This window comes from Ipomoea nil, unplaced genomic scaffold (genome assembly GCF_001879475.1).
Source record: "Ipomoea nil cultivar Tokyo-kokei standard unplaced genomic scaffold, Asagao_1.1 scaffold3195, whole genome shotgun sequence".
Lineage (NCBI taxonomy): Eukaryota > Viridiplantae > Streptophyta > Magnoliopsida > Solanales > Convolvulaceae > Ipomoea > Ipomoea nil.
Genome location: NW_017619623.1, coordinates 2,471,125 through 2,496,243, shown reverse-complemented (window position 1 = coordinate 2,496,243; position 25,119 = coordinate 2,471,125). Strand labels below are relative to the sequence as shown.

Below are 25,119 nucleotides of genomic sequence, written 5' to 3'. Positions count from 1 at the left end.
GTGGCATAGCACCCCTTTGACTTCCAGTTTATATATTCCTCTTTCAGTCTTCCACTGAGTTTAATGTTTTGTTTAAGATATCTGCATGTTTAAGGCTTTAAATAACTTGGTTTTTAGGGGGTGTTACAGTGGGTATCACAGCCTAGGTTTTGAGCCTAGGAGGGTAAAGTACGTCTAGACTTCTAAGTGGCTAAGTATGGTTTGAAACCTTAAAGCGACCTTAAGAATATAAGTGTTAGGCTTAGGACTCTAGGTTGCGCGATGAGCTGAGTGTTGCTTTCAGTTATTTGCTTGTTTGTTGTCTTTTGGTAATCGTGTTGTTGTTATAGAAGTTTGCGATGCCTCCTCGTCCACGAGCACGTACCCCGGAGACCCCGACGAACGAGCGCTTGCTCAGAACCTCCAGCAGTTGACACAGACGATGCAGACTCTTAGTGAGGCTTTGCTGAACAACAACAATCCCGTGCCGCCTCCTCAACCTGCTGGGCATAGGGACATGGGTAGTTTGGTGTCGGGTCACAGGCCGCCGACCTTCGCGGGTGAAGAAGACCCGGTTGTTTTGGAGGAACGGATGAGAGTGTTCGACAAGATCTTCGCGGTTGTGGGTTGTCCCGAGGAGAGAAGGGTAGAACTGGCAACGTTCTACTTCTGTCATGAGGCTGATCTGTGGTGGATTCATGAGGGTCCGACTTTCCCTTGAGGAACTTGAGTTCGATTGGTCCGCGCTTAAGGATAGGATGCGCGAGAGGTTTTACCCGGCACATGTGCGAGCCGCCATGTATGAGGAATTCCTCCACTTGCAGCAAGGATCTCTGTCTGTGGTCAAGTACCACAAGAAGTTTTTGGAGTTGGCGCGCTTTGCTCGGATACTCGTGCCTACGGAGCTCGCTAAGGTCGGGAAATTCGTTGCCGGCTTGAATTATGAGGCACGAAAAGCTTTGACTGTGAGCAGGTCGAGTTCTCTTAAAGATGCTTATGTGAGTGCCGCAGATCTGTACCGTGTTTAGCAGCTTCAGCGAGGATCTTTTGAGCTAGCGAGGAAGAGGACCGAGAGCGGAGGTTCTTCCACCTTTAAGAAGCCACGACCGAGTTTTCAAGCTAAGAATGTGTCATCTTCAAACCATGGACCCAACCGGACGGAGCAAGGGAATCAAGCTAGGACGTTTGTTTGCCGTAGATGTGGGAAGGTGCACGCGAGCCAAGATTTTCATGGCCAAGCGTTTAGGTGCTTTCGTTGCGGAGATAGGGGCCACAAAGTTGCCGAGTGCCCTCACCAAGCCAATCAAAGGGTGCTGCCGCCACCCCCTGGAGCCGGAGGAGCAGCGGGAGGTAGCTCGAGCCGCAGAGCAGCTGGGGCCAGGCTATCAGGGAGAGTCTTTGTGATGGGGCGTTCGCAGGCGGAGACCGAGGGCTTAGTGGAGGAGGAGCTAGCAGGTAATTCTTTTCTAGCCTACCCTTGTCTTTAGAATGCATCTCATTCCTTGTTTGCCTTGTGTTTCTTCATTGTCTACTTGAGTTATTTCCCTATCCTTGACATGTTGTTTCCTTGATAATGATTCCTTTGGAATTAAGTGTAAGTCTTTCTTGATGAATGATTCTCGTAGTTTTATGAGTATGCCTCGTGATGGAGTTAGTTATTCAATCTTAGAACGAGTCATGCTTGGGTTAATTTTTATAACCTTTGCACTTGGATATTCTTGCAACCTTTCTTTTTGAGAACCACCAAAATCTCTCCAAGTATTCTTTGAACTTGGGAATAGAAAAACCCATACCAAAATTCTATCTTGTGTAGCCTAAAAGTCAAGTAAAATGTTTATTTGCAAGCCTTGAGTTTCAAGAACCTAGGTATACTCTTTGCCCACCCAACTCCTAAACCACTTGAGCTAATTATCTTTCTTGAAACCCACTCAATTTTAATTCCATCTAAACCATAAAATTTTCACTTTACCCAAATCCCCAAATTAAATCATCTTTTCCCCAATTTTTCCCCAAAATCCCTAAATTCCCAAACCTTTCTTTCTCTTCCCTTCCCACCCGTGAGCAGCCGAAAAACACCCCCCACCCGTCGCCTCACCTGCAACCCGCCACCACCACCTGCAACCCGTCGACACACCATCTTCCGCACCACCGCCGTCCACCGGTTTAGCCGCCGCCGGAGCTTCGCCGCCGATCTGCTGCGTTGTCGCGACGCCGAGAGAGCAGCGAGAGGGTGAGAGGCAGCGAGAGTGAAGAGGAAAAGAGGAGGAAAGCTGTGGGCTTCTTTTGTTGAGCTTTGGGTCATATCCTACCAAGCCTAGAAGATCAAGTTTGGCTAGGAAAGCGGAATGGGTGGATGCCCATTACCTTGTTCTTTAAGGTAAAGCCTTTGACCCAGAATCTTTTACTAATTCCTTGTTGGATATGCTTAGGTTCCAAGGTTTGTTGGATGGGTTCCTCGCCTTGGGGTTCGTCTTCAATACGGTTTACTTAGTCTCCCATACGGTGCTCCTTAGTCTCTCATACGGTGGTACCTAGTCTCCCATACGGTGCTCCTTAGTCTCCCAAGTAAGGTAAAAATGCTTAACTTGAGATTCGAACTTAAAACTATTTGACATAACTTACACGCATATCATCCAACTCTTCTAAAATGATTCTTAGTGACTTATCCGCATCATAATTCTGTTAAGCCATAATGTGACACCCCAAAAATCCACACTCCAATCCATGAATTAATTGAGTAACTAATTCTATTTCTTTTGAGGAATTGATTCCTAAAATCCTGATTTTTGATACTCAAGGACTAATATTTGACTAGTCAATCTTTAAGTTGTGTTGTACCTTGTGCTTTGAGAGGAGTTCCCTTGTTCCTTACACTTTCTAAGAGTTAGTAAGGGTATCCTTGTCTTTTCACCAAGAGTTAGTTTTGTAACCTAAACCTAGAAGACTTCTTCATTTTCATCCCTTACAATTCCTAGAAAATATCTCTATCTTCTCTCTAGAAAAGAAGAGTAGCTTGTTCTCCAAGCATAGTGAGACCTTTGTCAAGATTCCAAGTTTTGCTTCCCTTACAAGTTTTGCTTCCAAGGTAGGATCTTTATGATCTTTTGGTTTGATCTTGAAGTGGGTTTGGCTAGTGAGCTTAGTGGAGAGCTTGTTGTGGTGTAAGAGGAGTCTTTTGGTCTTCAAGAGGTAACCCATGCTCTACAAAACCTATTTTTCTTACCTATATATGATTTCTTGGCTTCTATTTGTGTTTTGCTAGGAAATGTGAGAGTTTACGCATTTATCTTGTGATATTGCATATCTAGAGCTTCTGTTTAGGGTTCCTTTGTGCCATTGCTTGGCATGTTCCTTGGTTCAAGTCATTTTGTTGTGTTTGGTGAGATTTGGTGTGTTTTGGACTTGAATTTGTGTTTGGAGGAGAAAATCCCCGAAGGGTTTTATTGTGGTACAGGGACGTACCCGCGGGCGGAACGGTGGGTCCACCCACGGGGAACACGGTGGAGTTGGTTCGGGACTTGTTCCCCGTGATTTGTTTATCTCGGTGTGTGATCCTTTTGGCTTCCCGTTGTTCTTTGTGGAACTATTTGAGCGTCTTCTCGATGTTTCGTAGGTCTAGAGCTTTATGGTAGGTATCCATGTAGGATCATTGGTGTCTTGAATCGTGCTAAGTGTTCAACTTTGTGTTTCGTTGAACCGAGTGGTGTCTTGTGTGTTCCTCGGAACTATCTTGAGTTTCCCCGTTGTTAAGCATGCTAGTTCGTTGTCTAAATACTAGCGTGTGTGTTGTTCGTACCTTTCGTTTGGTTGATGATAACTTGTGTTATTCATCGTTATTGTTGTTGGGCTGTGACCCGTTCCTTGTTGAGTGTGTTTCATACCTTCGTTGTAATCCGTTGCTTGACTTTCGTATGAGTGGTGGTGCGTGTGTGGCTCTACCTGGATTGCACGATTAGTGGTATGGGACGCTAGTCACCAAGGTATTGCAGCGGTCCTCGTGGTGGCCATGACGTGATTATGGAGTTGTGGCTGAGTCCACGTGATTGGGGGATAACATTGTGTTATTCAGGCATGTGTTGCCGTGATTGGTGGGTTTTCGTTGGTGGTTATAGGTGGGGGACGACGGTCCCGGCGGAATAAGGTTGGACTTGGCTGTATAGGGGATTTCTAGAGGTAATGGTTGGCTTTGAAGGTACAAGGATGGGGGTAGCCATAAGGTTGGAACAGGGCATAAGGAAGGCATATCAACTCGTGATGGGTGATGTCACGAGGGCTTGTGTAGCCGTTGTGGTGAGTTCTCTTCTCTCGTTACGTGTGTAGTCACGGAGGCTTGTGTTGTTTGGCATGTGTTGCCATTGGGTGAGTCTTTATCCTTGTGTGTGGTTAACCTTTGTGGTTGGGATGTGTTCCCGATGTTATCTTTGTGAGTGGTGAGTCTTGTGTTGTCTTCTGATCTTGGCTTTTGACTTATATATATGTATTCCGTTTCAAAAATGGTTTTTATATCTTATATCTACCTATTTATGATACTTAACGGTATTGGTGGGTTACCAGCATCTTTCGCTGACCGGGCGTCGCCCCGATGTTTATCTTTGTGTTCTTTCAGGTGTTGAGTAGTCGAGCGCGATGTCTAGAGCCGGTAGCTTAGCGCCTGTACCTTTAGATTGTGTTCTTGTGGCCTGCGTGCCAAGGGTTTTAGACTGGTTGTAGTTTGATGTTTTGGATAGTGATACACTTGCAGATTGTTCGCCTTAGCGTTTACCGGGTGTGGTAGACGTGGCATAACACCCCTGTTTTGGATTTCTTTTATCCAGTTTCTGTTTTCTTCCGCTGTGCTAGTGTTTGTGTTAAGGCCTATTTTTTGGTATTGTTTTTGGGGGGTGTTACAGTTGGTATCAGAGCCAGGTTTAGAGCCTAGAAAGAGTTGAGTCTAGACTTTCTAAGTGTTTAAGTGTGTTTTGAGACCTCTAAGCGACCTTAAGAAGCTAACTGTTAGGTTTAGGATTCTAGGTTGCGCGGTGAGATGTGCGTTGCTTTCTGTCTTGCTTGCTTGCTTGTTCTTTTGGTAACCTTGTTGTTATAGCAGAAGTCTGTGATGCCTCCTCGCCAGCGAACCGCAGTGTTTGAAGATGTGGGTGAAGTGGTTAAGTAATCTCGGTTGGCCGAATCTAGAAGTGCTTCTGGGGTAGTTGAGTGGTGGATCCGGAGTGGTACGTCCACAAGGGTAAGTCCTAGTGCAACGGCTTTGCCAGCACACTGTGATGTAAGAGAGTATGGGAGGATAGAGGTTCATCATCCGGCGGTAGGGTCATCTCAAGAGAGGGTGCTTACCTTAAATGAAGTCCGAACAAGTGACAGTGATGTAGTAGTGGGAACCTTCCTTGTGCAATCTGTGCCAGCAACAGTCTTGTTTGATTCGGGGGCGTCTAACTCGTTTATATCATCCGACCTCGTGAGAAAGTTGGGCTTATCTGGGGGCGCTGGAATGAGGTTTAACGTGAAGGTAGCATCGGGAGAAGTTAGGGTGTGTGACCGTCTTTTTGAGGACATCAAGATTTGTATCAAAGGAGAAGAGTTTCCGAGTGATCTAATCCAGTACGACTTGGACGGGATGGATGTGGTCCTGGGTATGGACTGGTTGGGGCGGTTTAGAGCCCAAATTTTGTGCAAGGATCAGAAGGTGGTGCTACGAGGACCCAGCGGGAAAAGAGTGTCATACTGTGGAAAGATGGAAGAACCCGGGATTAAGTTGGTGTCTATGGTAAAGATGAAGAGGTACATGGACAAGGGCAATGATGTGTACTTGTGCTCCGTCGAGAACTTGAAGGCAAAAGGAGAGGTAGCTCAATCTATTCCCGTAGTCCGTGAGTTTCTTGATGTTTTTCCCGAAGAAATACCGGGTATGCCGCCTGCTAGGGAAGTGGAATTTTCAGTGGATCTCATGCCGGGCATTGCACCCATCTCTAAAGCCCCGTATCGTTTGGCTCCGCCTGAAATGCAAGAGTTGAAGGCTCAATTGCAAGAACTTCTTGATAAGGGTTATATCCGGGCAAGTGCATCGCCTTGGGGAGCTCCGGTGTTTTTGTAAAGAAGAAGGACAGGAGTATGAGGTTGTGTATCGACTACCGGGAGCTGAATCAGGTTACCATCAAGAACAAATACCCTCTCCCAAGAATAGATGACTTGTTTGATCAACTCCGTGGCGCGGGAGTGTTTTCCAAAGTTGACTTGAGGTCAGGATACCATCAGATAAGGGTAGCAGACAAGGATATTCCTAAGACTGCGTTTCGGACTCGGTACGGTGACTACGAGTTTACAGTTATGCCATTTGGGATGACTAATGCTCCTGCAGTTTTTATGGATCTGATGAACAAAGTGTTCAAACCCCACCTCGACGATTTTGTGATCGTGTTCATCGACGATATCTTGGTTTATTCGAAAGATAAGAGAGAGCATGTTGGACATCTTCGGACGGTACTTCAAATCTTGCGGGAAAAGCAGTTGCACGCTAAGTTTTCTAAGTGCGAGTTTTGGAAGGACAGTGTGACGTTTCTAGGCCACGTGATTGATAGTAGAGGGATCTCTGTGGATCCGGATAAGATACGGGCAGTGAAGGAATGGACTGTACCTTCATCGGTGTCGGAAGTAAGAAGTTTTCTTGGTTTAGCAGGCTATTATCAAAGGTTTGTTTTGGATTTTGCCAAGGTGGCTCAACCGTTGACTAAGTTGTTAAGAAAAGAAGTGCCTTTCGTTTGGAGTCAAGCTTGTGAATCAGCATTTCGAGATTTGAAGGAGAGGCTCACGTCTGCACCAGTTTTGATTTTGCCATCGGGAACGGAAGGGTTTGAGGTATACAGTGATGCGTCCAAGAAAGGACTAGGTTGTGTGTTGATGCAAAACGGGAGGGTGATTGCTTACGCCTCTCGTCAGCTTAAAGTTTACGAAGAGAACTACCCTACCCACGATTTGGAATTGGCCGTTGTGGTGTTTGCTTTGAAAATTTGGAGGCATTATCTCTATGGGGTGCGTTGCAAGATCTTCACGGATCACAAGAGTCTCAAATATATCTTCACCCAAAAGGATCTCAATATGCGGCAGCGAAGGTGGTTAGAACTCATCAAGGACTATGAGTTAGACATTCAGTATCACGAGGGAAAAGCCAATGTGGTAGCGGATGCCTTAAGTCGGAAATCGAAGCATACCGCTAGTTCTATTTGGGTGGTGGCGGATGAGCTTTGTAAGGAGCTTCAACGGATGAGCTTAGAAGTGATGGAACAGGGAAATGTGGAGGCAGAAGTTCGTTGTTATAACTTAAGGATCGTACCTACATTTCTGGGAGAAATCAAGGAAGAGCAGCAAAAGGATATGTTTTTGACCAAGGTAAGGGATGACCTAGCTAAAGGAAAAGGGGGACCGTTTGAGTTATCCGCGGATGGGGTGTTGAGGTACAAAAGCCGTGTATGCATACCCGCGTCATGTGATCAGTGGAAGCGACGGATTTTGGAAGAAGGTCATAATACACCCTATTCGGTTCACCCCGGAGGGGACAAGCTATACAAGGACGTGAAGGGTTTCTTCTGGTGGCCTAATATGAAGAAGGAAGTTGCAGAGTTTGTAGGGAAGTGCCTTAATTGCCAAAAGGTTAAAGCGGAACGTTGTAAGGTTAAGGGGTTGGTACAACCGTTAGAAGTTCCACAAGGGAAATGGGATTCTATATCTATGGATTTCGTGGGAGGATTACCGACGACCCGTTCGGGTAAGGACAAAATCTGGGTGATAGTTGATCATTTGAACAAGACTGCCCACCTCATCGCAATGAAGGAGACCTGGACAATGACACAGTTGGCTCAAGCTTATGTCAACCAAGTGGTAAAGTATCATGGGGTACCGAGGGATATTGTTTCCGACAGAGATCCAAGGTTCTTGTCTCAGTTTTGGAAATCCTTGCAAGCAGCCCTTGGGACTAAGCTAAGTCTCAGTACGGCTTTCCACCCAGCCACCGATGGACAAACAAAAATGACTATACAGACTATCGAGGATTTGTTTAGAGCTTGTATGTTAGATTTTCAAGGGTCTTGGGAGGACCATCTGGATTTGATAGAGTTTTCTTACAACAACAGTTATCATTCGAGTATCCGCATGGCACCATATGAAGCTCTCTATGGACAGAAGTGTCGCAGTCTGCTTTGTTGGGAGGATCTTGTCAATCCGATAGTGTTGGGACCATAGTACTTGTTGGACACATCCGAGAAAGTTAAACAGATACAGGAAAGGATGAAAGTGGCTCAGAATCGTCAAAAGTCTTATGCTGACTTGACTAGAAGACAGGTGGAGTTTTCAGTTGGGGATAAGGTTTGGTTGAAGGTATCTCCCACCCGGGGAGTAATGCGGTTTGGAAAGAAAGGGAAGTTGAGCCCTAGGTTTATAGGCCTATATGAAATCTTGGAGAGGATTGGGAGTTTGGCTTACCGTTTGGCGTTGCCTTTGGAGTTGGATAGAGTGCATAATTTGTTTCATGTATCGCAGCTCAAGAGATATGTTCATGATCCGGCTCATGTTTTACCACCGGAAGTGTTACCGATAGATGAAGATTTGTCTTATGAAGAGAGGCCGCTCAGAATTTTGGACTTCAAGACTCAGGGACACTCGTAGGAAATCTGTTAAGATGGTAAAGGTTTGGTGGTCTCATCATGGAGTTGAAGAAGCTACTTGGGAGCTGGAGGCATCGATGCGGGAGCGGTATCCTGAGTTGTTTGTGGAAGGTACCTTGTTTTCTTAGGTTGTTGTGTGCTTTGTGTGCTTGCTTGTTCTGTTTGTTACCTTGTTGTTTAGCTAGTTTGTTAGTTGGTGTTTGGGCTAGTTGTTGAGTTCTTGGTTGTTGTCTAGAAGTTGGTTGTTGTGTTGAGGTTAGAGTTCTTGATGCTCAATCTATCTGTTTGTTGACCTCTTGCCAATCCTTGAATTCGTAATGTTTTCTTCTTTGCTTTGGAACCTTGTGAGAACTTTTGGAGTTTTGACCAAAAGGGATATTCTTGAAATTTCTTGTCACAATTTTGTTTCCTTGTTACCTTTCGTTCTTAACTCGTTGTACCCAAGTTTCGGGGACGAAACTTCTTTGAAGGGGGAGAGGATGTGACACCCCAAAAATCCACACTCCAATCCATGAATTAATTGAGTAATTAATTCTATTTCTTTTGAGGAATTGATTCCTAAAATCCTGATTTTTGATATTCAAGGACTAGTATTTGACTAGTCAATCTTTAAGTTGTGTTGTACCTTGTGCTTTGAGAGGAGTTCCCTTGTTCCTTACACTTTCTAAGAGTTAGTAAGGGTATCCTTGTCTTTTCACCAAGAGTTAGTTTTGTAACCTAAACCTAGAAGACTTCTTCATTTTCATCCCTTACAATTCCTAGAAAATATCTCTACCTTCTCTCTAGAAAAGAAGAGTAGCTTGTTCTCCAAGCCTAGTGAGACCTTTGTCAAGATTCCAAGTTTTGCTTCCAAGATTCAATCTTTCCTCTATTTGGGCATCTAGAAGGGTAAGATCTAAGCTTGTCAAGTCTTTTTGGTTCCATCTTAGTTGTCTTTTTCTTAAAGGTAGGATCTTTATGATCTTTTGGTTTGATCTTGAAGTGGGTTTGGCTAGTGAGCTTAGTGGAGAGCTTGTTGTGGTGTAAGAGGAGTCTTTTGGTCTTCAATAGGTAACCCATGCTCTACAAAACCTATTTTTCTTACCTATATATGATTTCTTGGCTTCTATTTGTGTTTTGCTATGAAATGTGAGAGTTTATGCATTTATCTTGTGATATTGCATATCTAGAGCTTGTGTTTAGGGTTCCTTTGTGCCATTGCTTGGCATGTTCCTTGGTTCAAGTCATTTTGTTGTGTTTGGTGAGATTTGGTGTGTTTTGGACTTGAATTTGTGTTTGGAGGAGAAAATCCCCGAAGGGATTTGTTGTGGTACAGGGACGTACCCGCGGGCGGAACGGCGGGCGGGGCACCACCCGCCGGCCTACCCGCGGGGAACGTGTTGCCTTGTGGTTGTTGTACCCGCAGGCGGGACCACGGGTGGGGCACTACCCGTGGGTCCACCCGCGGAGAACACGGTGGAGTTGGTTCGGGATTTGTTCCCCGTGATTTGTTTGTCTCGGTGTGTGATCCTTTTGGCTTCCCGTTGTTCTTTGTGGAACTATTTGAGCGTCTTCTTGATGTTTCGTAGGTCTAGAGCTTTATGGTAGGTATCCATGTAGGATCTTTGGTGTCTTGAATCGTGCAAAGTGTTCAACTTTGTGTTTCGTTGAACTGAGTGGTGTCTTGTGTGTTCCTCGAACTATCTTGAGTTTCCCCGTTGTTAAGCATGCTAGTTCGTTGTCTTAATACTAGCGTGTGTGTTGTTCGTACCTTCCGTTTGGTTGATGATAACTTGTGTTATTCATCGTTGTTGTTGTTGGGCTGTGACCCGTTCCTTGTTGAGTGTGTTTCATATCTTCGTTGTAATCCGTTGCTTGACTTTCGTGTGAGAGGTGCTGCGTGTGTGGCTCTACCTGGATTGCACGATTAGTGGTGTGGGACGCTAGTCACCAAGGTATTGCAGCGGTCCTCGTGGTGGCCGTGACGTGATTATGGAGTTGTGGCTGAGCCCACGTGATTGGGGGATAACATTGTGTTATCCGGGCATGTGTTGCCGTGATTGGTGGGTTTTCGTTGGTGGTTATAGGTGGGGGACGACGGTCCCGGCGGAATAAGGTTGGACTTGGCTGTACAGGGGATTTCTGGAGGTAATGGTTGGCTTTGAAGGTACAAGGATGGGGGTAGCAATAAGGTTGGAACAGGGCATAAGGAAGACATATCAACTCGTGATGGGTGATGTCACGAGGGCTTGTGTAGCCGTTGTGGTGAGTTCTCTTCTCTCGTGACGTGTGTAGTCACGGAGGCTTGTGTTGTTTGGCATGTGTTGCCGTTGGGTGAGTCTTTATCCTTGTGTGTGGTTAACCTTTGTGGTTGGGATGTGTTCCCGGTGGTATCTTTGTGAGTGGTGAGTCTTGTGTTGTCTTCTGATCTTGGCTTTTGACTTATATATATGTATTCCATTTCGAAAATGGTTTTTATATCTTATATCTACCTATTTATGATACTTAACGGTATTGGTGGGTTACCAGCATCTTTCGCTGGCCGGGCGGCGCCCCGATGTTTATCTTTGTGTTCTTTCAGGTGTTGAGTAGTCGAGCGCGGTGTCTAGAGCCGGTAGCTTAGCGCCTGTACCTTTAGACTGTGTTCTTGTGCCCTGCGTGCCAAGGGTTTTAAACTGGTTGTAGTTTGATGTTTTGGATAGTGATACACTTGCAGATTGTTCGCCTTAGCGTTTACCGGGTGTGGTAGACGTGGCATAACACCCCTGTTTTGGATTTCTTTTATCCAGTTTCCGTTTTCTTCCGCTGTGCTAGTGTTTGTGTTAATCTGCATGTGTTAAGGCCTATTTTTAGGTATTGTTTTTGGGGGGTGTTTCACATAATCCCGCTTAACTTCTTCAAATAAATTATGATCTTCCAGATTTGTACATGGGTAGCATGATATAGGTGCACCATACTATGTAGACTTAAACTGACTCAAATAAAATAAAATTGGGGACTATTTGATTTTTCAAAAATACATACGGCTCATCAAAATTTACATTTTATTCCTAACACGTATGTCTAGAACTATATGGTAGGAATCCATGTAGGTTTTGGTGTCTTGAATCGTGCTAAGTGTGACACCCCGAAATCCAAATTCAATTAAGGGATTAATTAAGTAATTAATCCTATTTCAATTTGTAATTTAATTCCTTAAATTCCTGAAATTTAATAGTTGGGGACTAGTAATTGACTAGTCAACCCCAAAGTCAAAGTTGTACATTGAGCTTTGTAAGGAGTTCCCTTGTTCCTTACACTTCCTTATGTTAGTAAGGGTATTCTTGACCTTTCACTTGTTGTTGGTATTGTAACCTAACCTAGTAGACCACCTTCATTCTCTCCTTGCACTTTTCTAAAAATCTAGCTCCACCCTCTCTCTAAAAAGTGAGTAGCTTTTCTTCCAAGCCAAGTTGGAGCCTTGCCAAAACTTCAAGAGTTGCTTCCAAGATTCAACCTTTCTTATATTTGGGCATCTAGGAGGGTAAGATCTAAATTCATCTTGTGTTTTTGGTTTTATCTAAGGTGTCGTTTCTTAAACATAGGATCTTTATGATCTTTTGGTATGTTCTTGAAGTGGGTTTGGAAGGTGAGCCTTGTGAGGAGCTTGTTGAGGTGTAAAGTGAAGTCTTTAGTCTACAAGAGGTAACCCATGCTCTACAAAATCTATTTTGCTTACTTATATGTGATTTCTTGGATTCTACATGTGTTTTGCTATGAAATGTGAGTATTTATGCATTATCTTGTGAAAATGCATATCTAGAGCTTGTGTTTAGGGTTCATTTATGCCATTGCTTGGCATTTCCTTTGATTCAAGTCATTTTGTTGTATTTGGTGAGATTTGGTATGTTCTGGACTTGAATTTGAGTTTGGAGATGAAAATCCGCGAAGTGTTGTATTGTGGTACAGGGATGTACCCGCGGGCGGAACGGTGGGTATGCGTCCAACCAGCCGCCCACCCGCGGGGTACATTGGTCGGGCAACCTGTACCCGCAGGCGGAAACGTGGGTATAGGCCTACCCGTGGGCCTACCCGCGGGGTACGTATTGTGGTGATGGCGGGGATTTGTTCCCCTTGATTCTTTTGACTCGGTATTTGGTCTTTGGACTTCCCGTTGTTCTTTTGTGGAACTATTTGAGTGTCTTCTTGATGTTTCGTATGTCTAGAACTATATGGTAGGAATCCATGTAGGTTTTGGTGTCTTGAATCATGCTAAGTGTTCAACATTGTGTTTCGTTGAACCGTGATGAGTCTTGTGTGTTCTTCGAAACTACCTTTGGTTTACCCGTTTGATGAGCATGCTAGTTCGGTGTTTAAATGCTAGCGTGTTTGTTGTTTGTACCTTCCTATTGGTTGATGATAACTTGTGTTATTCATCGTTGTTATTGTTGGGCTGTGACCCATTCCTTGATTGAGTATGGTTTCATATCTTCGTTGTGATCCGTTGATTGATTCTTGTTGTGGTATGATGTGTGCGTGGATTTACCTGGATTGCACGATTAGTGGTTTGGGACACTAGTCACCAAGGTATTGCAGCGGTCCTCGTGGTGGCCGTGACGTGATTATGGAGTTGTGACCTTTGTGTAAGGTTCACGTGATTCTTGGGTGGCATGTGTTGCCGTGTGTGTGTACGGTACCCTCGTGTACTATCAAATTGGTGGTCTCGTTGGTGGTCGTTGGTGGGGGACGACGGTCCCAGGAGGGAAAACGTTGGACTTGGTTGTACAGGGGTCCTGGAGGTAATGGTTGGAAGAAGATACAAGGTTGGCGGTAGCCATAAAGTTGGAACCGGGGATAAGGAAGGCATATCAACTCGTGATGGGAGATGTTACGAGGGCATGTGTAGCCGTTGTTGTGAATTTTCTTCTTGTGACGTGTGTAGTCACATGGGCATGTGTTGCCGTGGGTGAGTCTTATTACTTTGCGTTATGGATGTCGGGTTTAGATCTATTGTGTGATGATAGATCATGCCTTGAGCCGTTCTTGTGAGTCGTGTTGTTCCTTGTGGTCTTGGGATGCGTTCCCGTGTTCTTGTTGAGAGTGGTGAGTCTTGTGTTAACTATTACTCTTGGTTTTGTACTTATATATATGTATTCCATTTCGAAAATGGCTTTACAACTTATACCATATCTATGTTTGTTATTTCACATGTATTGGTGGGTTACCAGCATTATTCGCTGACCGGGCGTCGTCCCATGTTTTATTGTGTTCTTTCAGGTGATGTCTAGACGAGTGCGCGGTCTAGTACTTGCTGGTTTAGCTTCTACCTCTTGTTTTGTGGCCTGTGTGCCAGTTTAGTTGTAGCTCTTTGAGATTATGGATTAGATGTAAACATTGCAGATGTTGCCGTAGCGTTCATCCTTTTAGTGAACGTGGCATAACACCCTGTGTCTTGGATTTATGTTTATTTAGTTATCTTTCAGTCTTCTGCTGTGTGATGTTTAGCTCGGTTATCTGCTGTTTAAGGCTTTTAAATAGCATGTTTTTAGGGGGGTGTTACAGTTGGTATCAGAGCCTAGGTTTGAGCCTAGGAAGGAGTTAAGTCTAGACTTTCTAAGTGGCTAAGTGTGGTTTGAGACCTTTAAGCGACCTTAAGAATCTAAGTGTTAGGCTTAGGACTCTAGGTTTCACGGTGAGCTGATTGTTGCTTTCTTTTCTTTGCTTGTTTGCTATCTTTTGGTGACCGTGTTATTGTTGTAGAAGTTTGCGATGTCTCCTCGTCCCCGAGCACGCATCCCGGAGACCCCAACAAACGAGCAGCTCGCTCAGAATCTCCACCAATTGACGCAGACAATGCAGACGCTCAGTGAAGCCTTGCTGAACAACAACCACGCTGTGCTGCCTCCTCAACCTGCTAGGCACCGCGATATAGGTCGCTTGGTGTCGGGACATCGGCCGCCCACCTTTGCGGGTGAAGAAGACCCGGTGGTCTTGGAAGAATGGTCAAGAGTGTTCGACAAGATCTTCGTAATTGTGGGTTGCCCCGAAGAGAGAAGAGTGGAACTGGCAACGTTTTACTTTTGCCATGAAGCGGAATCTGTAGTGGGTTCATGAGGGTCCGGCTTACCTTGAAGAGCCCGAGTTCGACTGGTCCGCGCTTAAGGATAGGATGCGCGAGAGGTTTTACCCAGCGCATGTGCGAGCCACCATGTTTGATGAGTTCCTTCACCTGCAGCAAGGATCCCTGTCTGTGGTCGAGTACCACAAGAAGTTTTTGGAGTTTGCGCGCTTTGCTCGGGTGCTTGTGCCTACGGAGCTTGCTAAGGTTGAGAGATTCGTTGCTGGTCTGAATTATGAGGCACGAAAAGCGTTGACGGTGAGTAGGCCAAGTTCCCTTAAGGATGCGTATCTGAGCGCCGCAGATCTGTATCGCGTTCAGCAGCTTCAGAAAGGATCTTACGAGCTAGCTAGGAAAAGGGTTGAGAGCGGAGGTTCTTCTACCTTCAAGAAGCCACGACCGGGTTTTCAAGCCAAGAATGTGTCATCCTCATCTCAAGGACCTAATCGGATGGAGCTACGGGATCAAGCTAAGACGGTGGTTTGCCGTAGATGTGGGAAGGTGCACGCGGGCAAAGATTGTCATGGCCAAGTGCTTCGGTGTTTCCGATGTGGAGATCGTGGTCACAAGGTCGTGGAGTGTCCCGATGAGAACTGATTGTATTATATTTTCTGAACTTGATTACAATGAGATCAGATGATGTGAATATATAGAATAGAGAGTCACAGTGTGACAATGATAAAAAGTAGAGAGTCACAGTGTGACAAGGATAAGAAGTTCTAAACAGACTCATATACATAGAGTCCTAATACTCCCCCTCAAGCACAGTGTATACTAGTAACCTGTAGCTTGTCCCTTAAGGAAGAAAATCTAGGTCCAGGCAGAGCTTTGGTGAAGATATCAGCAAGTTGATCCTTTGTGGAGATGAAGTTAACTTGGATATCGCCCGAAGCTACTCGATCACGAACAACATGATAATCAATCTCCACATGCTTGGTGCGCGCATGAAAGATTGGATTGGCACTCATATATGTAGCTCCTAGATTATCACACCATAATTTTGGAATGGAAATACCCGGAATCTGTATCTCACGCAATAATGACATAATCCATAGAACCTCAGCACAAACATCTGCAAGAGCTTTGTATTCAGCCTCAGTGAATGACCTGGCAACAGTTCTCTGTTTCTTGCAAACCCATGATATAAGATTACTCCCCAAGAAAACAGCAAAACCACTCGTGGATTTTCGATCGTCAGGACAACCAGCCCAATCAGAATCAGAGAAAGCATGAATGTCTCTAGATGAGCACCGTCGTATACGTAAACCATGATCAACTGTTCCCTTAACATACCTGAGTACCCGTTTGAGCTGCTCCCAGTGTGATATGGTGGGGGCATGCATATGCTGGCATAATGGATTAACTGCAAAGGATAGGTCAGGTCGTGTGACAGTGAGATATTGCAGTGCTCCAGCTAGACTCCTGTACTGTGTGAGATCATCATATAGATCTGAATTGAAGGGGACAGTTTTCGAGACAGAGATAGGTGTAGAAAGGGGTTTGCATTCAGACATTCCAGCCCGTTTTAAAATATCATTCATATACCGTTGTTGAGATAAAATAATCCCATTGTCACTCTTAACTGTTTCAATACCCAGAAAAAAATTTGGTTCACCAAGATCTCTGATTTTGAATGTAGCAGACAGTTTGGACAAGAGCTGAGACATAATACCTTGATCACTTCCCATTACAAGAATGTCATCCACGTACACCAATAGATAAACCAAAGCAGAGTCTTTAGAGTAATAGAACAGAGAGACATCTGTCTTGGATGCTTGAAAGCCAACCGATAGTAAGAACGTATGTAGTCGATTAAACCAAGCTCTGGGAGCTTGTTTTAACCCATACAGAGATCTTTTTAACAAACAAACATGATTCGGGAAGTTAGCATCAATATAACCAGGGGGTTGCTTCATATAAACTGTTTCAGCCAGATTACCATTCAGAAAAGCATTATGAACATCTAGCTGTTTGATAGACCACCAGATGATAAAGCTAGAGATAGAAGGAGTCTTACAGTCGTAGGCTTTACCACTGGACTAAAAGTGTCGAAGAAGTCCTGACCTGGAACTTGATTAAAACCTTTCGCAACCAGCCTCGCTTTATGCCTTTCAATAGCACCATCAGCCTTTCTCTTCGTACGAAACACCCATTTACAGCCAATAATATTCATACCTGCAGTGGGTGGAACTAGAGACCATGTGTGGTTATGCAGGAGAGCATTGAATTCTTGGTCCATGGCTTCACGCCACTCAGGATATTTGACAGCTTGAGAGTAACATGTGGGTTCCGTGGGATGCACTTGAGCTACTAGAGCAAAAAGAGGAGCATCTGCGTTGCTGCGAGTGGCCATAGAGTGAGTACGGACATTGGGCCTGATGGACCGCCCACGTGGACGGCCTCGCCGGCGAGCAACAGGCTCCACAGGATCACCCGACGAGGCAGCCTGTCCAGGAACCACGGCTGGTTCGAATGAAGCAGGTAGCGGCGGTTCTGGCAGCTCATCATTGGACACGGCAGGAATAGGTGTGTTGTGACTGAGAACAGATTCCGCCCAAGGTCCAGAAAACGGAGTAGATAGATCCTGCAAAGAAGTTTTAGTAGCAAAGGGGAAAACTTCTTCATCAAATCTGACATGCCTGCATGTGTAAATCTTATTAGTATGTAAGTCCATGCATCTGTACCCCCTAAAGGACTTAGGATAACCTAGGAAGACACATGGAGAAGACCTGTTTGACATCTTATGACGATTATAAGGTCGAAGATGAGGGTAGCATAAACACCCAAAGACACGAAGAAAAAGATAGGAAGGAGGGGATTTATGTAACAGGAGATGAGGACTGGAGTTATTTAATACAGAAGATGGCATTCTGTTAATTAAATAGACAACAGTCTCAAAGGCAAAATCCCAAAATTTCAAAGGAACAGAGGCATGAGCTAGAAGAGCCAGACCAGTTTCAACAATGTGACGATGTTTTCGTTTAACACGACCATTCTGTTCATGTGTATAGGCACAGGATTGTCTATGTTGAATTCCTAATTGAACAAACAAAGAATGCAACTTTTTGTACTCAGCACCTAAATCAGACTGAATGGCCTTTATTTTGCAATTAAAGGACCGTTCAACAAGAGTACGAAATTTATCAAAGATGACATAAAGATCAGACTTTAATTTCATAGGAAAGAACCATGTATAACGGGAATAGTCATCCACAAAGATCACAAAATAACGGAAGCCAGAAGTAGATAAAGTGGGCGCAGGACCCCAAATGTCTGTGTAAATAAGATCTAGGACTTGAGAACTAGAGGAAGCAACACGGGGGAGGGGAAAACGGGCAGATTTGCCTAATTGACACGCATTGCATAAAGAATTATGACAACGAATATTATCACGAGACCCACTAACCAAACAAGAACGAAGTATATGGCTAAGAACACGGTTATGAGGATGACCTAGACGATTGTGCCAAGTGGAAGCCGAGGCACGAGCGGAAATAAACGCTGACGGAGACGAACTAGGTAATGAAAGTGTGTATAGTCCCCCCGAACTATTGCCCCGAAGAAGTATTTCCTTGGTATTGATATCTTTTACAACAAAAAATGAGGGGTGAAACTCAAAAAAGACTTTATTATCGGATGCAAACTTCTGAACAGATAATAAAGAATTAGACAAACGCGGAACGTGAAGTATATCAGACAATGTAAATGATCTAGAAGGGGTATTAAAAGAGGCATGGCCAACATGACTAATAGATAAACCCATACCGTCACCGACACGTAAAGTGTCATTACCAGTGTACTTCTCCGATGTAGAAAGAGCAGCGACGTTCGGAGTTGCATGATTTGTGGCTCCAGTGTCCGGAACCCAAGTATGAGAATTTGATGAGGTTTTAGCAACTAAACCATTCTGAAACACCAAATTAGCCTGAGAACCCGGAGCCCCTGAATATCGCCGAAAACAGTTGACTCCCGTGTGACCGAAACTTTTGCAGATTTGACACGGATCATTATAGCGCCAAAAACAATTGGCTCCCGTGTGACCAAAACGTTTACAAATTTGACACGGATCGTCATAGCGCCAAAAACAATTGGCTCCCGTGTGACCAAAACGTTTACAAATTTGACACGGATCATCATAGCGCCAAAAACAATTGACTCCTGTGTGGTTGAAACCTTTACAGATTTGACACGGATCATCGAAGCCACGTTGCTGACCTCCACGGTAATTAAGGTTGCCATCGCAGCGCTGCATCTTCTTAATTTTATGAATCACAAAACCCTAGCTAACTGATACCAGATGAGAACTGATTGTATTATATTTTCTGAACTTGATTACAATGAGATCAGATGATGTGAATATATAGAATAGAGAGTCACAGTGTGACAATGATAAGAAGTAGAGAGTCACAGTGTGACAAGGATAAGAAGTTCTAAACATACTCATATACATAGAGTCCTAATAGGACCCAACAAGCCGGTGTTTTCACGAATATCGTGCTTGTGTTTCGGTGTAACCTCTTCTTGTCACCTATTCTTGTTAAGTGACTTCTTTAGGTTGGCCTATAAGTTTCGTTGGGGAGTTAGCTATCCATCTTTAGAAAGATTGTCATGGCCAAGTGCTTCGGTGTCGTGGTCACAAGGTCGCGGAGTGTCCCAGCAAGCCGGTTTTTTCACGAATATCGTGCTTGTGTTTCGGTGTAACCTCTTCTTGTTAAGTGACTTCTTTAGGTTGTGTTTCGGTGTAACCTCTTCTTGTTAAGTGACTTCATGGCCAAGTGCTTCGGTGTTTCCGATGTGGAGATCGTGGTCACAAGGTCGCGGAGTGTCCCTAGCAAGCCGGTGTTTTCACGAATATCGTGCTTGTGTTTCGGTGTAACCTCTTCTAGAACGAGTTGTGCTTGGGTTAATTTTACAATCCTTATATTTAGTCATTCTTGCAACTTTCCTTAGCCCTTGAGTTTCGAACCCAGGCCTGTTCCTTGCCAACCCAACCTCTAAACCACTTGAGCTAATTGTCTTCCTTGGAACCTACTCAATTTTAATTCCATTTAAAACTATAAAATCCTCACTTTACCCAAATCCCCAAATTAAATCATCTTTACCCCAATTTTTCCCACAATCCCTAATTTCCCAAATTCCCTTCTTCCTTCTTCTACCCTACCTGTAAACCACCGAGCACCCACCCCCACCCGTCGCCACCAGCAACCTGCCACCCCACCGCCAGCGCAGCAGCCTGCCGACGCACCACCGCCGTCGTTCACCATCTGCCGGAGCTTCGCCGCCGTTCTGCTTCGTTGCCGCAACGCCGAGAGAGCAGCGGGATATCGAGAGGCAGCGAGAAGAGAGAAAGAAGAAGAAAAAGATGAGGAAAAGTCTTGGGTCTTTTTTGTTGAGCTTTGGGTCATCTTCAATCATGCCTAGAAGGTCAAGTTTGGCAAGAAAAGCGGAATGGGTGGACACCCATTACCTCGTTCTTGAAGGTAAAGCTTTTGATCCGGAATCTTTTCCTGATTCTTTGTTGGATATGCTTAGATTCCAAGGTTTGTTGGATGGGTTTCTTGCCATAAGGACCGAGACTTACCCGAGTTTAGTAAAGGAATTTTATCGTCACATGGTTGTGACAAAGGAGGGTGATAAGCTTGAGATCACTTCTAAAGTGAAAGGTGTGAAGGTTGTGCTTTCTGAAAAGAGGCTGGCTCAGCTTTTGAGTTTAACTGCTTCAGGAGTTGCTCAGTATAGTGGTCATGCATGGATTAGTACGGATACCATGGGGTACCGGGACTATTTGAGTTATCTGTTGGGCCGTACGAGTGGTTTCACTCAAGCTTCAAGGCCGGAGAAAAAGTGGTTGTCCGCGGAGCAACGGATTTTGGTTATGTTGGTATCGGATTGTTTGTTGCCTAATAACAACAAAAGCAAGTTGTTGGGAAAGTTGGAGTGCACCTTTGCCTTTTGCCTCAAGAATATGGTTAAGTTCAACTTGCCGGCTTTGATGTTACAGCATATGGTTTTCTGTCGGGATCATAACCGGAAAAGTCTAGCGTACGGGATGGTGTTGAGCTGGATTTTGGTTAGAGAGGGTGTAAGTGTGGATGGTTGTCTCCCGAAGGCCGTGGGAATGTTGGTGTTGGACGCCACCAATCTTCGGAGTTGTAATTTGTTTCAGTTGGAAGATGGTGATTACATCACGCTTGAAGAAGTGACAAGGAAAGCACCAGGAGAAAGGGCAGCGTTAGCAATGGAGCTTGGGATTCACGCCGGGAAGTTGAGCCTCGCAGTCCAGAGTTTGGGAGGCGATGAAGAAGTTGAAGATGAGGCCGATCGTGAGGATGAGGTGGAAGCACCGGAAGCTGTTGAGGCCGAAGAAAGTGACTCGGAAAGTGAAGAGAAACAACGAAGAAGAGAAGCCCGTACCAAGAGGGAACACGACTCCATGACGCATGAGGAGCATGTTGTCGCCTTGCTTCGTCAGCAGAACCGCCTGATTGGGGAGGGCTTCGCCTACATGAAGAAACAGTTTGTCGCAGTGAACCAGAGGCTAGACCAGATTGAAGCCAGTTCAAGCCGCGAAAGAGAAGATGAAGAAGAATCTGAGGAGGCCGAGGAGTCGGAGAGTGAGAAGTTCTAGCTTGTGTTGTGGTTGTTTGTGTTCGCCTTTGTGCTTGTTTTGCTTGTTGCTTTGTTGTTTAGCTAGCTTAGTAGTTGGTGTTTGGAGTTGGTTGACTAGCTCTCAGTTGTTGTCTAGAAGTCGGTGTTTGTGTTGAGGCTAGAGTTCTTGATGCTCAATTTATCCGTTTGTTAAACTCTTGTCAATCCTTGATTTGATATGCCTACTTTCTTGCTTTGAAATTCTTTGAAATTCTTTTGAGTTTTGACAAAAAGAGTTTGTTCTTGAACCTCTTGTCACAATGTTGTTTCCTATCATCGTTTTCCTTTAATTCGTCGTACCCAAGCTTCGGGGACGAAGCTTCTTTGAAGAGGGAGAGGATGTGACACCCCGAAATCCAAATTCAATTAAGGGATTAATTAAGTAATTAATCCTATTTCAATTTGTAATTTAATTCCTTAAATTCCTGAAATTTAATAGTTGGGGACTAGTAATTGACTAGTCAACCCCAAAGTCAAAGTTGTACATTGAGCTTTATAAGGAGTTCTCTTGTTCCTTACACTTCCTTATGTTAGTAAGGGTATTCTTGACCTTTCACTTGTTGTTGGTATTGTAACCTAACCTAGTAGACCACCTTCATTCTCTCCTTACACTTTTCTAAAAATCTAGCTCCACCCTCTCTCTAAAAAGTGAGTAGCTTTTCTTCCAAGCCAAGTTGGAGCCTAGCCAAAACTTCAAGAATTGCTTCCAAGATTCAACCTTTCTTATATTTGGGCATCTAGGAAGGTAAGATCTAAGTTCATCTTGTGTTTTTGGTTTTATCTAAGGTGTCTTTTCTTAAAGATAGGATCTTTATGATCTTTTGGTAGGTTATTGAAGTGGGTTTGGAAGGTGACCCTTGTGAGGAGCTTGTTGAGGTGTAAAGTGAAGTCTTTAGTCCACAAGAGGTAACACATGCTCTACAAAATCTATTTTGTTTACCTATATGTGATTTCTTGGATTCTACATGTGTTTTGCTATGGAATGTGAGTGTTTATGCATTATCTTGTGAAAATGCATATCTAGAGCTTGTGTTTAGGGTTCATTTGTGCCATTTCTTGGCATTTCATTTGATTCAAGTCATTTTGTTGTATTTGGTGAGATTTGGTATGTTTTGGACTTGAATTTGAGTTTGGGGATAAAAATTCACGAAGTGTTGTATTATGGTACAGGGATGTACCCGCGGGCGGAGCGGCGGGTATGCGTCCAACCCGCCGCCCACCCGCGGGGTACATTGGTCGGGCAGCCTGTACCCGCCGGCGAAACAGCGGGTAGAGGCCTACCCGTGGGCCTACCCGCGGGGTACGTATTGTGGTGATGGCGGGGATTTGTTCCCCGTGATTCTTTTGACTCGGTATTTGGTCTTTGGACTTCCCGTTGTTCTTTTGTGAAACTATTTGAGTGTCTTCTTGATGTTTCGTATGTCTAGAACTATATGGTAGGAATCCATGTAGGTTTTGGTGTCTTGAATCGTGCTAAGTGTTCAACATTGTGTTTCGTTGAACCGTGATGAGTCTTGTGTGTTCTTCGAAACTACCTTTGGTTTACCCGTTTGATGAGCATGCTAGTTCGGTGTTTAAATGCTAGCGTGTGTGTTGTTTGTACCTTCCTATTGGTTGATGATAACTTGTGTTATTCATCGTTGTTGTTGTTGGGCTGTGGCCCATTCCTTGATTGAGTATGGTTTCATATCTTCGTTGTGATCCGTTGATTGATTCCTGTTGTGGTATGAAGTGTGCGCGGCTTTACCTGGATTGCACGATAAGTGGTATGGGACACTAGTCACCAAGGTATTGCAGCGGTCCTCGTGGTGGCCGTGACGTGATTATGGAGTTGTGACCTTTGTGTAAGGTTCACGTGATTCTTGGGTGGCATGTGTTGCCATGTGTGTGTACGGTACCCTCGTGTACTATGAAATTGGTGGTCTCGTTGGTGGTCGTTGGTGGAGGACGACGGTCCCAGGAGGGAAAAGGTTGGACTTGGTTGTACAGGGGTCCTGGAGGTAATGGTTGGAAGAAGATACATGGTTGGGGGTAGCCATAAGGTTGGAACCGGGCATAAGGAAGGCATATCAACTCGTGATGGGTGATGTAAGGAGGGCTTGTGTAGCCGTTGTTGCGAATTCTCTTCTTGTGATGTGTGTAGTCACATGGGCATGTGTTGCCGTAGGTGAGTGTTATTACTTTGCGTTATGCATGTCGGGTTTTGATCTATTGTGTGATGATAGATCATGCCTTGAGTCGTGTTGTTCCTTGTGGTCTTGGGATGTGTTCCTGTGTTCTTGTTGAGAGTGGTGAGTTTTGTGTTGACTATTACTCTTGGTTTTGTACTTATATATATCTATTCCGTTTCGAAAATGGCTTTACAACTTATACCATATCTATGTATGTTATTTCACATGTATTGGTGGGTTACCAGCATTATTCACTAACCGGGCGTTGTCCCATGTTTTATTGTGTTCTTTCAGGTGATGTCTAGACGAGTGCGCGGTCTAGTGCTTGCTAGTGTAGCTTCTACCTCTTGTTTTGTGGCCTATGTGCCAGTTTAGTTGTAGCCCTTTGAGACTATGAATTAGATGTAAACATTGCAGATGTTGCCGTAGCGTTCATCTTTTTGGTGAACGTGGCATAACACCCCATGTCTTGGATTTATGTTTATTTAGTTATCTTTCAGTCTTCCGATGTGTGATGTTTAGCTCGGTTATCTGCATGTTTAAGGCTATTAAATATCATGTTTTTAGGGGGTGTTACACTAAGTGTTCAACATTGTGATTCGTTGAACCGTGATGAGTCTTGTGTGTTCTTCGGAACTATGTTTGGTTTACCCGTTTGATAAGCATGCTAGTTCTGTGTTTAAATGCTAGCGTGTGTGTTGTTTGTCCTTTCCTATTGAGGATAATGACTTGTGTTAATCATCGTTGTTGTTGGACTGTGATCCATTCCTTGTTAAGTATGGTTTAATATCTTCGTTGTGATCCGTAGATTGATTCATGTTGTGGTGTTGTAACACCCCCTTAATTTCCAAGCAGAATTAAATCTTAAACATGTAGATAACTAACCAAAACATCGAACACAGCGGAAGACTGAACAAGGATTATATAAATAGGAAATGAAATGGGTGCTATGCCACGCCCACCCAGAGGTGAACGCACAGGCTAACATCTGCATAATCCACAAACTAAATCCATACATAACAAAAGTACTAATGTCTATCCTTGGCACACAGGCCACAACAACTCAAACAACGGGATCTACACTAACAGGTTCTAGACCGCGCTCTCGTCTACACATCACCTGAAAGAAACACATAAAAGATGGGACGACGCCCGGTCAACGAATAATGCTGGTAACCCACCAATACATGTGAAATATCATACATAGGTAGAATATATATAGGTAAAACCATTTGCGAAACGGAATATATATACATATATATATATATATATATATATATATATATATATATATATGTGTGTGTGTGTGTGTGTGTGTGTGTGTGTGTGTGTGTGTGTGTGTGTGTGTGTGTATGTATGTTTAAAACCAAGAGCTGAAGTCAACACAAGACTCTATGCACTCACAACAAGAATACGGGAACACATCCCGAGACCACAAGAAGTAAGAACAACTCACAAAAACAGCTCAAGGCATAATCTACCATCACACAGTAGATTAACACCTGACATGCATGATACAAGAGAAAGGACACAACCATTGGCAACATATTGCCTTTGTGACAACACATGCCACAAATAGAGGAATACACAAGCA

General features: G+C 44.3%; 1 protein-coding gene across 1 annotated transcript in view; it reads left to right on the top strand.

Annotated features, from left to right (window-relative positions):
- The first annotated feature begins 8,644 nt into the window (after nt 1-8,644).
- The window catches only part of LOC109168248 (protein FAR1-RELATED SEQUENCE 5-like), a 28,469-nt gene continuing 11,994 nt past the window's right edge, over nt 8,645-25,119 (top strand). Inside the window, exon 1 of the mRNA XM_019317285.1 lies at nt 8,645-8,741. Within this exon, the coding sequence (XP_019172830.1) occupies nt 8,645-8,741 (97 nt within the window). The remainder of the gene's footprint in view (nt 8,742-25,119) is intronic.